This window comes from Platalea leucorodia (genome assembly GCF_965183815.1).
Source record: "Platalea leucorodia genome assembly, chromosome: 5".
NCBI lineage: Eukaryota > Metazoa > Chordata > Aves > Pelecaniformes > Threskiornithidae > Platalea > Platalea leucorodia.
The window spans coordinates 16,115,810-16,129,991 of NC_138827.1; the positions used below are offsets into that span (position 1 = coordinate 16,115,810).

General features: G+C 69.1%; 1 protein-coding gene across 2 annotated transcripts; it reads left to right on the top strand.

The window, feature by feature from the left end:
• Positions 1–1,423: 1,423 nt before the first annotated feature.
• LLGL1 (LLGL scribble cell polarity complex component 1) lies at positions 1,424–14,108 on the top strand. Of its 2 annotated transcripts, none has more exons than XM_082313743.1 (23): positions 1,424–1,577; positions 4,465–4,562; positions 6,744–6,825; positions 6,904–7,034; positions 7,431–7,589; positions 7,673–7,835; positions 7,929–8,064; positions 8,152–8,206; positions 8,349–8,506; positions 8,593–8,810; positions 8,939–9,006; positions 9,307–9,460; positions 9,871–9,975; positions 10,198–10,490; positions 10,575–10,728; positions 10,807–10,960; positions 11,056–11,339; positions 11,624–11,888; positions 12,002–12,116; positions 12,223–12,317; positions 12,430–12,553; positions 12,657–12,736; positions 12,988–14,108. In XM_082313743.1, exons 1-22 carry the CDS (start codon positions 1,497–1,499, stop codon positions 12,733–12,735), a joined length of 3,171 nt encoding a protein of 1,056 aa, XP_082169869.1. In that variant the 5' UTR covers positions 1,424–1,496; the 3' UTR covers position 12,736; positions 12,988–14,108. The 2 variants fall into 2 exon arrangements, with proteins under 2 accessions (XP_082169869.1, XP_082169870.1); XM_082313744.1 differs by having other exon boundaries at positions 6,904–7,019.
• The last annotated feature ends 74 nt before the right edge of the window (positions 14,109–14,182 follow it).

The following is a 14,182-nucleotide window of genomic DNA, read 5'->3' on the forward strand; positions in this document are numbered from 1 at the left end:
CTGCCTGTGTGGTGGTGCTGGTGGCTGGGATGTGTGCCTTGCTTCCCCGCCAGCAGAAACGAGGTTGTGGGGAGCGGGGACCCGCTTCTAAATAAAGGGAGTCTCTGGCTCCCTGGGGATGGGGCGGCCAAATGCATCGTTGGTCCCTGCTGCGCTGCCCTAGAAAGCGGGGATGGGGCTGGCTGCCCTCCTCCTCCTCCTCCTGCTCTCCATCCCGGGGGGCCCGGGCGCAAATGTGGATGCTGTCCCGCTGCAGCTCCCAGGCTTGCCACAGCCAGGGCCTGGTCCCCAAATGCCCCCAGCACTCCGGAGCGGGGCGGGGGGCTGTGCCCCATGCTTCGGCCTCGCATGTTCCCCCTCGCCCTCCCTGCCCTGCGCCTTCCTCCTGCAAGAAGGAGATGGCGGCGGGCAGGTGGATGGGTGTGTGGTGCCGGAGAGGGCTGGATGGGGTCTGTTGGCTTCACGTGGTGGCCTTCCTCCTCCTCTTCCTCCTGCGTGGTCTGGCCATGTCCTCTCCATTACCCACCCCTTCCCTCTGTCCATCTGGGAGCCCATCCCCGGGGCATCAGGGCGACGGCCTCTGTTCACCCTCAGGGTGTTTTCCACCCCAAAGGCTGCGTCACCCCAATGCGGCATCACCCCGAGGCCGAGGTTAGTCAGCAGGGAGGGGAAGCCCTGCCCTGCCCGGGCTGACTCACCCCAAACCCGGGCGCAGGGCAGGGTGCTTTGCCCCGCACCCTGGGTCGATGCCGTAGGGGAGCAGGGCACGGCTGTGCCTGGTGCCATGGAGGGGACAGGGCCTGAATGCTAACGGCGGGAGCTGGCAGGGTGCTGAGCACGGCCCCGCTCGGCGCGGCTGCGCCGAGCGGGGCCGTGCTCAGCACCCTGCCAGCACAGGGCCCAGTAGCCATCGTGCCGCCATGTTGTTGAGGCACCCCATGGCTGTGGGGCCCATGGGCCAAGATGAGGCCCTGCATCCAGGGCACCCCATGGTCGCGTGTGTGTGGGGGTCCTGTGATCAGGATGAGCGGCCCTTGCTGTCCGCCGTCCCCACCCGGGGGAGGAAAAAAAAACGAAAGAAAAAGGCAAAAAAAAAAAAAAAAAAAAAAAAAAAAGCGCCCACAGGGGGCGCTTGGGCTGGGAAACTACAAACCCCGTCGTCCCTCGCGGCGGCGCATGCGCAGCGCGGATGGGAGGGGCTGCGCCGCGCTGTGCGCGGGGACGTGCGGTGATTGGCGGTGAGGGCTGTCCGTCAGGGCTGCGCCCCGCCCCGCCGCGGCGGTGCCTGCCCGGGCTCGGCGCGCGGCGCTCGGCGCTCGGCGCGCGCACCGGGACCCGTACCGGGAGCGGGACCCGCACCGGCACCGCCCCCCGCCGGGACCGGCACCGGCACCGCCCGCCCCGGGAGCGGCACCGGCACCGCCCGCCCCGGTACCGACCCCGGGATCGCCGGCCCCGCCCGCCCCGCCCGGTACCGCGCCGCCACCGGCCCCACCATGATGAAGTTTCGGTTCCGGCGGCAGGGTGCCGACCCGCACCGCGACCGCCTCCGGCACGACCTCTTCGCCTTCAGTAAGGTGCGTCCGGGCCGGGGGGGCGCGGCGACGGACCCGGGGTGGGGGGACACGGCCACCGGGGGTGTCGGGCCGGGCCCCGGGAGCGGGGTGCGGGCAGCCCCCCGCTGGCGCCGCCTCCGGCACCCCCGGGCGGGATGCCGCCCCCGGGGAGGGGAGCCGCGCACGGGGGGCACCGCTCCCCCGGGGACCGGGGCGCACCCCCGGGGCGGTGGGCGGCGGCCGCGGTGGGGAGCCGCGCACCGGGACCCCCGGCTGCCTGGGGAGCGGGTCTGCGCCCGGGGATGGGGCGCCCCCGGCGGGGCAGGGCCCCTGGGGTGCGGGCGGACCCGGGGTGCAGGCGAGGCGGGAGCCCGGGGGGGGGATGCACCCCCCGCGAGTGGGCACCGGGACCCCCGGGTGCAAGATGAGCCCCGGGGGGGGCGGCTGGGGTGGGGTGGGGGGCTGCCGTCCTCCCCGCGGCGCAGCGGGCACCCCCGCCTCGGGGCACCCCCTCCCACACCCGAGGGGCACCCTGGGGTGGGATGCGACCCCCGCCCCGCCCCCGACGCGACATCCCCCTTCCCCTGCCCCACCGGGACGGGGGCTCCCCCGGGCGCCCCAGTTCCCACGCTGCCCCTTGCCCCGTGGCTTCCCCCAGGCCTCGCTCACCAGCAACGGTGTTTCGGGGTGTCCTGCAGCCCCCCACGCTGTCCAGCCCTGGAGCATCCCTGGCTGCAACCCCCGTGCTTCATGGGGGGACTCAGCCCCTCACCTCAACCCCCCAGGGGGAATATAGGGGGGGCTGGACCCCCTTTGTCAGCCAGAAGGGCCGTGGCGATGACCCCTGGGTCTGGGGGCTTGGGGTTCCCTTGCACCCCAAAGATGTGTCTCGGGGGAACCAGGGGCATCACAGGCCCAGAGCTTGCCCCCCGCCCCAACCAGCAACAGGGAGGTTTCCCGCTCGGCCCCCTCATGCAGGGTGGGGAGCCCCTCAGGCTCGACAAACGACCAGGGAGGGACCCTGCGAGCCCTCGGGTGCCGGACCCTTCCCTTGGCGCATCGGCAGGACGGGCAGTGCCGGCGGGTGCCCGCCTGGGGCTCCGTACGCCCTGTCCCGGGAGCCCTGCGGTGTTGGGACCATCCTTCTGCCCTGGCTCTGGGGGCGGGAGAACGCAGGCAGCGGCCCCTGGCCGAGCTCAGACCACATCTCTCTGTCCGTCTGTCCTTCAGCAGCACCCTGGCACCAGGGTCGGGCGCTTGCCCAAACTCACGGTGGGGACTTTGGCGTGTGCTGGGGACCCCCGTATTGCCCCACAATGGGGCCGGGCTGGGGGGTGTTGGGTTGTGCCGTGGGGAGGGGGGGGGGGCAGAGCCGGCACCCACCTCCCCGGCACAGCCCTGTCCCCCCAGACTCACCGCTGTGGGCGAGGGTCTGGCTGGGGCGCGAGGCTCAGCCCAGCCGGAGCCCCCCGGTTTTGGGGAGGATGGTCCCACGGCCAGATCCCGCTCGAGTGAGCGTCCTGGGGGGCTGGGGAGCAGCCCCGCTCCGGCCGGCCCGGCGCTGGGGCCGCTGGCTGCCCACCTGCCTCCCATTAACGGTTGTTTTTCCTCCCGAGCTCCAGATCTGCCTGGGATTTGCTGTAATTTGGCTGGGAGCAGCGTGCCTTGGCCGGGCCGGCACAGCCTGCCGGATGCGGCCCCGCTGCCGAGCGGGAGGAAGGGCTGTGCGCGGGACGCTGCGAGCCGGGTCCCCCCCTCCGGGGCTGGGGGTGCAGGGGAGCTGGGAGGATGCTTTTGGGGGAGCGCTGAGGTCTTTGCCGGCGTCATCGTACCGGTCCCCAGCCTAAAGCATCACCGGGGTGTCCCCTCACTGCTGCCGTCCCAGCTCCCGCTGCCATCCTCCAGTGTGCTGTGCATCCCAGGGGGATTCAGGGTGACCCTGTGTGGGGCTGCCGCGAGGACCAGGCAAACACCCACTAACTTGTCCCACGGGCTGGAACAAACACCCACTAACTTGCCCCTCAGCCAGGCTGGGACCCCCTGGATGGGCTGGGGATGTTGGCACACTCCTGAAGGTGGCCCTTTGGAGGGGAGCGGGAGCCAGGGGGGTGACGGTGGCTGTGCCGGCGGGTGTGAAAAGCCGCCCCGCTGTGCCTCTCGGCCGCCCCAGACAAAGGGAGCGGGTCAGGATCCGGCCAGTCTGGCTCCGTCGGCCTCCGTATCATCTGATCGCGCCGTTGCTGCTCAGCCGAGCTGCCCCTGGGGCTGTTCCCCCGGGAGCCCTGCGATCCCCTCGCCGTGGGCCGGGGCGGTGGGTGCCCCCCGTGTCCCCCCACTGCCAGGCGGGCAGCCCCTCCCCAGCCGGCGAGCCCAGGCACGCCGTCACCGGCCGGGACTTCCTTGGGAAGGTGCCCGCGGGCGGCACGCGGCTCCGTCGGGGACGTCCCCAGCGCTGGTGGGTCCCGCTCGCCTGGTTCTGCCACCTGGCACTGTGGACCCCTGGGGACATTGCGGTGGGGGTCCCACCTGCCTGCGGGGCTGAGCTGGACCCTGCTCACCCCTCCTTGGACATCCGCACCTCGGGCAGGGGGTCCCTTCCCCAAAGCGCCGGCGGGTGGTGGGGCGGCTTGTGTGACCCCAGACCTCCCCCAGCCCTTGGTGTGGCTGTTGGGTTTGGTCTGTTTTGGGGCGTCAGGTGAAAACTGGGTGAGGAGTGATGTCCCCTTCTCCCCAAGGACCCCCTTGGTGGCAGTGGGGGACAAGGCAGCATCCTCATGGTCCTCCATTGCAGGGCTGAAGCTCAGGCTGGTGCAGGATGGGGGCCGTGGGGGCAAGAGGGGGCCGTGGGGGGTTTGGGAGGGGTCAGAGGTGGGGGGTCCCAGCTCTGACCTGCCTGTCCCCACGGCAGACGGTGGAGCACGGCTTCCCCAGCCAGCCCAGCGCCCTGGCCTACGACCCCGCTCTGCGTGTGATGGCCATCGGCACCAAGGCGGGAGCCGTCAAGCTGTATCCTTTTCCCACCCCATTGGCAGGAGGTAAGGACCCCCCCACTCCCCCCTGGCTGCCCCCATCCCAGGGGATGCTGGGAGACATGGCCGTGCTGCTGCTGGCCCATCCGGCAGCGCCCGTCCCCCTGCTCTGCTGGCGTCTGTCCGTCTGTCCCTCCGTCCAGCTGGGCTGCAGCTGGGCTGGGTGGGGAGCTGGTGGCAGGAGGGAACCCCTGCCTTGCCCAAAACGCCAGGGGAGCAAAGGGGCTCGGCCGTCCCGGGTGGCATCCCAGGTGGGGGTGCTTCCCAGTGTCACCCCCCCTTATCCTGGGGGGCTCCTGTCCGTCCTGGCCTCGTCTGCTCAGCCTTCGGGGGGGCAGCGGGGCCTCTGGCTGGCCCAGCGCCGGGGTGGGGGGCTGTGGCAGGCGCTGAGCCCGGTCCCGGGTGGGGGGCCGGGGTGGGGGGACGACGACGCGGGGCCCTGGCCGGGCTTTGTTGCCGGCGGCGTGCAGGGAGACTTCAGAGGGCTGCTGGCGGGCAGCCAGGGCTGGATGCGGCCCGCGCTCGGGGGGCCCCGCGCCGCAGGAATGCGGGGTGGGCGTGCGGGGGGGACGCGGGGGCGGCTGCACCCGGATCGAGGTCGGGGTCGGGATGGGGGGGCTGCCGCGCTTCCCCCTCCCCCAGGCCGGCGGCTTGCTGCCTCCCGAGCACAAAGATGGCGTTTTTTTTTTCTGCCGGGGCCGCCCGAGTGCCAGCCCGGCCGCGACGTCGCCGGCTGCTCCGCTCAGCCGCCTCGCCACAGGGTGCTGGCTCTGGCCACCCCTGGGTTAAACGCCCCTGGGGGCTGCGGAGCCTCCGTTGAGGGGGGCTGCGGTGCCCTGCGCATCCTCTGCGGGGGTGTTTTTGGGGTGGTACCTGGCTCGGGGCTGGCAGCGGGGCGGCACGGTCCTGCCCATGGCACTGCACCCAGTGCCAGCGCTGCAGCCAGTGCCCACCCAGCCCCACTCCGGCTGCCACCAAGAAGATGCTTCTGGAGGTTCACGGTGCTGGGGAAGCTGGGGCCGGGTGAGGCGGCAGCCGGAGCTGGCCTGACTGGTGCTACTGGTTAGTGGGGGCACCCGTGGGTGCTCCCCAGCCGGGCTGGGTGGATCTGGCTGCAGACAGGCCAGCATCGAGGGGATGCCACTGCCTGGGGGATCCCCTTGGGGCAGCTTGGGGTCCCTGGGCTCAGACCCCCTTCGTGGTGAGACGGTGCCACTGGCGTTCCCTGGCCACTTGCCCCAAGGGCTGCCTGTCTTTCAGCCAGTGGCACCGTTTCAGGTAGGGAAAGGCCCCAGGACAAGTGAGGACGGGTGGCGTCCCCCGTCCCTGCAGCGCCCAGAGCCCCCTTGCATGCTCCCCTCGCACACCCTGTTCTCTGGCCTCCCCAAAGCCTTGGTGGCTCTGGCCTGGCTCTGCCGGCTCGGCTGCGCGCAGCGTTGCCAGACAGCTCCCGCCTGTTGGTCCAGGCAGAGCCGCTGGGCCAGTTCCCCACACTGAGGGCACCGCGGGGGTGGCTGGGGGCGAGGACCACGTTTTTTCAGTGGAAACCCCTGGCACGCAGCGTGCTGAGCCATAGCTGTGCTGTGCCCTGGTGACACCGGGCTGGGGGAAGCTGCTCACCGGGTGTGGGGGGTGTTGGGGAGACAGCGGGTCGGGGTGCACCGTGCGATGCTGGAGCTGCCACGCGGGTCCTGCCCCGGTTCCTGCTGAGCGGCGTTGCCAGCAGAGGAGCCAGGACCAGTCGGGTGAGTGAGGCCGTGCCGGCGCATGCCGAACCCCACCCTGCTGCCGGTGCGTGCCGGGCTGGCCGGGGCTGCCGGCGCCTCTGCATGGCCACGGCCCTGCAGCAGAGGAAGAAGAGGGTGGCAGAGGGCAGGAGCTGGCCCAACCGTCGCACACCCACCCCGGCCACGTGCCAGCCACATCCTGACCCGGGGCATCCCGGCTGGAGGTGCTTGGTGGATCCCAGCTGGCGCTGGGGACGGTGGTACCGAGGCCGGCTCCGGCATGGGGTGCTGCCAGGGATGCTCACCCCGGTGGCACAGGGCTAAACCAGCTTCTGCTTGCAGAACTGTGACCTGGGGGAAATATGGGGGGTCCAGGGGTTTGCTGGGGTGGGGGGTGCTCTACCCTTGTTGCTTCTTAACGGCCCCCCCAGATACGGTGCACCAGGTGTGGAGCTGACGGGCTTGCACAAGGAGACGGCCACCGTCACCCAGCTGCACTTTCTCCCTGGCCAGGTAGGTGGGTGTCCCTGGGGGGGCCTGGCGGCAGCCCCCCTGGCCCCCCACCCACCCCACTGCTGTCCCCCCTCTCAGGGCTGGCTCCTCTCCCTGCTGGATGACAACACGCTGCACCTCTGGGAGGTCTGCCAGAAGGAGGGCTGCTCCCACCTGGAGGAGACCCGCAGCTTCGGCCTCCCAGGACGCCCAGGGTCCGACAGTGCTAAGTACTTGCCTGGGGGGGTCCCCAGCTGCCCCCTCATGGGGCTGCGGCCGGGACTGATACGGCTGCCGGCTGGGAATGGTGCGTGGGAGCAGACGTCCTCTTTCGGGAGAGATGGCAGCCAAGGTCCCCTCGGTGGCAGTTGTTTCCTTGCCGGGATGCTCCTCCGATCCCAGCTGGGATGCTGCAGGGGGGAAACACAGCCCTGGGCTTTTTATAGGTGCTGGCAGGGCCTGGGGGTGATTAGTGGCTCTAATTGCTGTTAGCCCTAAGTCTGTCCCTGTCCTCCTGCGCCAACGGGGATGGGGATGCAGCGTCGGGGCAGGGGAGGTTTGGGGTTTCTCTGCCACTCCCCCAGACCCAGCATGGGGCTGATGCAGCCTCCTGCTCCCCCCTCCAGCTGCTCCCCTGGCATCACGCGGGTGACAGTGGTCCTGCCAACGTCCACCTGCGCGGTGGCCTGCCTGGGCACCGAGGGCGGTGCGGTGTACTTCCTTGCCCTGCCTGCCCTGGTCCTGCTGGAGGACAAAACCCTCTTCCCAGATGAGATCCTGCAGAGGTGAGCCCCACCGTCCCTGTGCCCCCTCCCTGCCGCCCCCAGCCCCCCCTGACGCCCTGTGTCCCCCCCCCCCCCCCGTGCAGTGTCCCTGATGACTACCGCTGCGGGAAGGCTCTGGGGCCGGTGGAGTCCATCCAGGAGCACCCACGCGACAGCAGCCAGCTCCTCATCGGGTACAGCCGGGGGCTGGTGGTCCTCTGGGAGCAGGCCACGCGCACCGTCCAGCACCTCTTCCTGGGGAACCAGGTACCGGGGCTGGCGGGGGGCTCGCGGGACCGTGGCCTCATGTGTGTCCCCCCACCCTGTCCCATGTGTTGAGCCCCCCATGTGCCCCCGCAGCAGCTGGAGAGCCTGGCCTGGGAGCAGAGCGGGAAGAGCATCATCAGCTCCCACAGCGACGGCGGGTACATGGTGTGGGCGGTGAGTGGCGCCAGCCAGAGGACCCAGCAGCCTGTTATGTCCACCATCCCCTACGGTACGGGGCGGGGGTCGCAGGGCTGGGGGCTGATCACCCCATCCTGGTGCCGGTGCTGCAACCGCAGGGTTGATATTTTTGTTTCAGGTCCATTCCCTTGCAAAGCCATCAGCAAAATCCTCTGGCGGACCTGTGAGTCAGGGTACGTCCCTGCAGCACGGGAGGGCTGCTCTGGTGTGCACTGCCCCCCTCAGCAGCCGTGATGGGCACGGGGGGGGACCTGGGCTGCAGGGAAGATGCCCTGCGAGGTCCAGGGTCTGATGGAGGCCATTTCATCCCCCCAGGAACCCCTTCATCATCTTCAATGGGGGAATGCCGCGGGCCAGCTACGGCGACCGGCACTGCGTCAGCGTGCTGCAGGGCCAGACCCATGCCACGCTTGACTTCACCTCCCGCGTCATCGACTTCTTCACCGTGCAGAGCACTGAGGCAGCTGAGGGAGGTACGTCCCACTGGGGCCACCCTGGGGAGGGAGGGGGTGGCAGAGGAGGGTCCCTGCTAGCAGCAGCTATGTGCCCCCCTCCCCAGGCTTTGAGAACCCCTGTGCCCTGGTGGTGCTGGTGGAGGAAGAGCTGGTGGCCATCGACCTCCAGACGCCAGGCTGGCCCACCATCCCTGCCCCGTACCTCGCGCCGCTCCACTCCTCCGCCATCACCTGCTCCTGCCACGTCTCCAACGTGCCCCTCAAGCTCTGGGAGAGGATCATCAGCGCTGGCGAGCAGCAAAGCCCCCGGCTCTCCTCTGCAGTGAGTGATGGGGGTGGCAGGGAGGAGGGGGCGGTCCCTGAGCCCCCCAGGGTGTGCTGGTGGATGGGTGACGCTTGCTCCCGCTCCCTTTGGGTGGGCTCCCTCCATCCCTCCATTCCTTCCTCCAGGCTTGGCCCATCGACGGGGGAAAGAACCTGGCCCAGGAGCCCACGCAGAGGGGGCTTCTCCTCACCGGGTGAGTGGCCTGGTAGTGGGTAGGGGGGCCTGGGAAACCCGAAATGTGCTGGGATGGGGACACACAGCCTTAGCCCCTTCCTGTGGTGGGGGAGTGGGATGGAGTGGTGGTGCGGGTCCAGCCACTCTTGTTGAGTGGGCTGCCCCCCTCTTGTTCAGCTTGATGGCCGGGCAGGATTGTGTCGCTTGTTGTCCCCTCTTGTCCCACCCCCTTCTGGCACGGTGGCTGCCAGCACACAGGCGGCTCTTGTTAGCCGGGCAGATGTCAGGGCCCTGCGCTAACAGGGCCTCCCCGCCCCAGGCACGAGGACGGCACGGTGCGGTTCTGGGACGCCTCTGGGGTCTCCCTGAAGCCCCTCTACAAGCTGGGCACCGCCAGTATCTTCCAGACAGACTGCGACCACAATGACAGCCTCAACCAGGCGGGCGAGGAGGAGTGGCCGCCTTTCCGCAAGGTGAGGTCTCCAGGGCGGGGGGGGATGTTGCTGTGGACCCCAGCACCCCCCTGCCTCCACCAGCACTTTGGGGGGGGCAAGCCCAGAGCTGGGCATGGAAGATGCACCTGCTGGAGCCATCCCAGCTGCGCCCTGGGGACGTGTCCCCCGACTCAGGCACAGCTGCCGTGTGACGCCCTGTGGGGACACAAGGGACGCTTGTTCCGTGTGCCCTGTCTTGTCTCGTGGGTCTGCCCCAGCAGGGGGGGAGAGCCGGGGGACACGTGGGGACAGACCTTTCCTGGGCGTGATGCCCGGAGCAGCCCGTGGCGCTGCAGCCGGTACCTGCCAGCTGGTGGGGGGACGTGGGGCTGCACCGGGGGGCTGCCCTGCAGCTGCATGAAGGTGCCTGGCCCCCCTCCCTCCCGCAGGTGGGCTGCTTTGATCCCTACAGCGACGACCCGCGCCTGGGCGTGCAGAAGATCGCTCTCTGCAAGTACACGGCCAAGATGGTGGTAGCCGGCACGGCAGGGCAGGTGGGTTGGTAGGGGGCAGAGCTGGGGCTGCCAGGTACCTCTCGGCTCCCCGCTTGGGGAGACGCGGCACGCAGGGGCTTCAGACCCTGCAGGCCCCCGTGCCCATCCGTGAAGGGCTCCTACTCGCAGGGTTTAGCCCCTGGCTTGCAGCAGGGTGGCTTTCTTGGGGGGAGGGTCGGGGTCCAGTATGCATCCCCCACCATCCATGCTTGTCCCCTGCAGGTACTGGTGATGGAGCTGAGTGATGAGAAGTCAGAGCACGTGGTCAGCGTGGCCACGGTGGACCTGCTGCAGGACCGTGAGGGCTTCACCTGGAAGGGCCATGACCGGCTGGCCCCCAGGAACGGGCCCCTGCCCTTCGCCCCTGGCTTCCAGCCCAGCGTGCTGGTGCAGTGCGTGCCCCCTGCTGCCGTCACCGCCATCACCCTCCACTCCGAGTGGAACCTCGTGGCCTTCGGCACCAGCCACGGCTTCGGACTCTTCGACTATTACCGGCGCAATCCCGTGCTGGCCAGGTATGGGGAGGATCTTGGTGCGGGGGACCCCCACTGGAGCAATGTGGCGGGGGTCCAGGCACTGAGGGATATCGGTGCCCACAGGTGTACGCTGCACCCGAACGACTCGCTGGCCATGGAAGGGCCCCTGTCCCGCGTCAAGTCCCTCAAGAAGTCCCTGCGGCAGTCCTTCCGCCGCATCCGCAAGAGCCGGGTGTCCGGCAAGAAGAGGCTCAATGCCAGCAGCCCCTCCAGCAAGGTGGGCAGGGAGCGGGGCCACCACGGCCGCCCCTCATCCCCACCGGGCAGGGGCTGACTCCCGTGTCCCCCTCCCCAGGTGCAGGAGGCCAATGCACAGCTGGCCGAGCAGGCAGGACCCCCCGAGGTGGAGATGACACCCGTGCAGCGGCGGATCGAGCCCCGCTCGGCCGACGACTCGCTCTCGGGGGTGGTGCGGTGCCTCTACTTCGCCGACACCTTCCTCCGAGACGGTGAGACCCCCCCTGCCCAGGAAGAGCCCCCGAGCTGGGTCTGGCTGGTGCCGCACCCTGTGGAGGGGGCTCTGACGCTGCTCCCGTCCCCGCAGCTGCCCACCACGGCCCCACGATGTGGGCAGGGACCAACTCTGGCTCGGTGTTCGCCTACGCCCTGGAGGTGCCGTCGCAAGAGAAGTTTTCAGAGCGGGCGGTGGAGGCAGTGCTGGGGAAGGAGATCCAGCTGATGCACCGGGCACCGGTGGTGGCCATCGCGGTGCTGGACGGGCGGGGGAACCCCCTGCCTGAGCCCTACGAGGTCTCGCGGGACCTGGCCAAGGCCCCCGACATGCAGGGCAGCCACTCCATGCTCATCTCCTCCGAGGAGCAGTTCAAGGTGAGTGTGGCAGGGGCTCGGTGTCGCCCTGCGGCAGGGACGGGACCTGCCACCCACAACACGTCCTATGTCCTCTCTGGGTATCCTCATGACCCCAGGGACAGGGCTGGAGGTGACCAGCCAGGTCCTGGGGCACTCCTATGCCTGTCCCTGGGGTGGTGGCTCTGAGGGGAAGGTGCTACCCTTTGCCAAGGGCTTCCACAGTGGGAGGCTGCTCGGATGCCACCCGAAACCCTGCAGGTTCCTGGTCCCCCGTGGCACCTGGCTTCTCTCGCCCCTGCCAGGTCTTCACGCTGCCCAAAGTGAGCGCCAAGACCAAGTTCAAGCTGACAGCACATGAGGGCTGCCGGGTGCGGAAGGTGGCCCTGGTGAGCCTGGCCAGCGCCAGCTCCGAGGAGCGGCTGGAGAACTGCCTGGCCTGTCTCACCAACCTGGGCGACATCCACATCTTCACCGTGCCCGGCCTGCGGCCCCAGGTCCACTATGGATGCATCCGCAAGGAGGACATCAGCGGCATCGCCTCCTGCGTCTTCACCAAGCATGGCCAGGGTGAGGGCACCAGAGCTGGCCTGGGGGTGATGTCCCTTCTAGATGGGACACCCTCTCTGGCTGCAGCCCCATGGGGGATCCCTGAGGCTTTTTGTTGTCCCCCCCCATTGCAGGTTTCTACCTAATTTCACCGTCCGAGTTCGAGCGCTTCTCGCTCAGTGCCAGGAATGTGACAGAGCCACTGTGCCGGCTGGAGGTCACCCGGCTCCAGGACACCTCCTGCCTCAGGTGGGACGTGCCCCGGGAGGGCAGGGGCTTTGCTACAGCAGCACCCGTGTACACCCGCCCCGTGGCACCGGCTCCGGCAGTAACTTCTCCCCACATTTCCTTCCAGCAACAGCTCAATGGCGACGCCGAAGCTGCCACAGGCGAACGGCACCCACATCCCACGCAGCCCCGAGGGCCGACGCTCCCTCACCGACAGTGACCGTGAGTGATGACCCTGTCCCCGCCATGCACACCATGTCCCTGTGGGCCCTGCTCTGGGGCTGGCCCCACGCCGTGGCTGCCCCCCAGCCCTCCTGTCCCTATGGCTCCCCAGGGTCCCCGGAGGAGCACCCGGCCGCCTTCTCGCCTGGCCCCATTGACTCCCCCAACAGCAGCATGGAGAACCCGCTGGACACCACCGGGGACATCACCGTGGAGGAAGTGAAGGATTTCCTGGCGTGAGTGGGGGGGAACGGTGTAACCAGTGCCCACGGCCACTGCCGCCAGCGCCGAGGGGCCGTGGCGGTGCCCCCGGCTGCCTCTCACCCTGCTCTGCTCCAGGTCCTCGGAGGAAGCAGAGAGGAACCTGAGGAATGCCAGCGAGGACGAGGCCCGGCCCACAGGGATCCTCATCAAGTGAGGTGTGTGAGGGGACCAGGGTGGGTATGGGGGTGGGTGGCCCTGCACTACGGTGGGGATACAGCTCCAGCTGCAAACCCCGGGGTGCCCTGGGGTTCGGAGCCAGGACCCCAATGCAGTGCTGCGGCATCGCTGTCCATCACGGGAAGGATGGGGCTGTGGTCCCTGGGGCTTGTAGAGCAGGGGGGAGCAGGGAAGCAGCATGTCCTGGGGACCCCCCAGATCCCCTTCTCAGGGGCTACGTCCCCCGCAGGCATCGCCGGCCTCCCTGGCCCATCTCAGTGCTCGGATTCCCGGGATGCGTGACTCGACTGGACCCCCCCGTGCCCCCTCCCCGTGTAACGTAGACTTGCCTCTTCTCTAACATCCGCACCGGCTGCCAGCGAGCCCCGGCTCCGGCACGCTCCCCCACGCCTCCCTGCCCGGCCGCCGGCTCCGGACCCTCTGCTGACCCCAAGCCGGGGGCCGTGGTGCACAAACTCTTCCCGGGGAAGATAATTTTCTTTTTTATACACGGTCGAGTGTCACTGTCCCCTGCTCCAGAGCCCCCTTCCTGGGGGATGCTGCTGCTTCCCCGGCTCCATGGGGAGGGCTGGGGCTCGTGGACCACCCCTCGTCCTCCAGTTTTGGTCCCTTGGGGAGGTGGGGGGCCGGGAGCCCCCAGGCACGGCCCCCCCGTACCCTGGTCTGTGTTTACATGCCCGGCTCCCTGCAGTTTACAGCCCCATCCCCTGCCTGCCAGGCGGCTCCGGCTGCCGCACAGGGACTGTTCCCTTCCAGGGGGAGCCCAGCATGGACCCGCTGGCTCCCAGGTGGGCACCGGAGGGCTTGAGCAGCCCCGGGAGGGGGACACGGGGGGGGGGGGGTCACAGGTGGCCTTTTTCTCTTAGTGGCTTCTCCAAGGGCTATTCTCCAGGTTGGGCTCCGTGCCTGCTGCTCCTTTCTGACACTAATTCCTGCCACGGGTGGGTTTGGGATGGGATTGCACCAGGGAGGACGGACACACTGGCTCCTGGCGCTGGGGGGAACACACACGGACGAGGCGTGGGGCTGCCCCACCCTGGGGGTCTCACTGTGCCAAATCCCCCCTGGGCTCCCCAGCCCGGCCTTGTCCTCGCAGGGGGCTGCGGTGACACTGGCTCCGTCCCCCCGTGGCTGTCCCTACGTGGCTCCGGGGCTCAGCCTGGTACCTGACCCTCTCCTTTTGGGGATCCAGGGCCGTTTCAGACCCCCCCGGGCTCTCTTGCGGTACGTGTGTGGCTGGGGGGGCGGGCGAGGCAGCGCTGCCCTGGGCTCTGTCGCTGCCTGCCGGGGCTGTAGTGTCCCTGGTAGAACCCCCCCCCCCCCGCCTCATCCTTTTTTTTGGTAAGATGAATTTAGCATTGTTTAGTTATTAAAAATACTGGTTTTTAATATTGAAAATAAAGCATTTAATATCAACTGCTTGG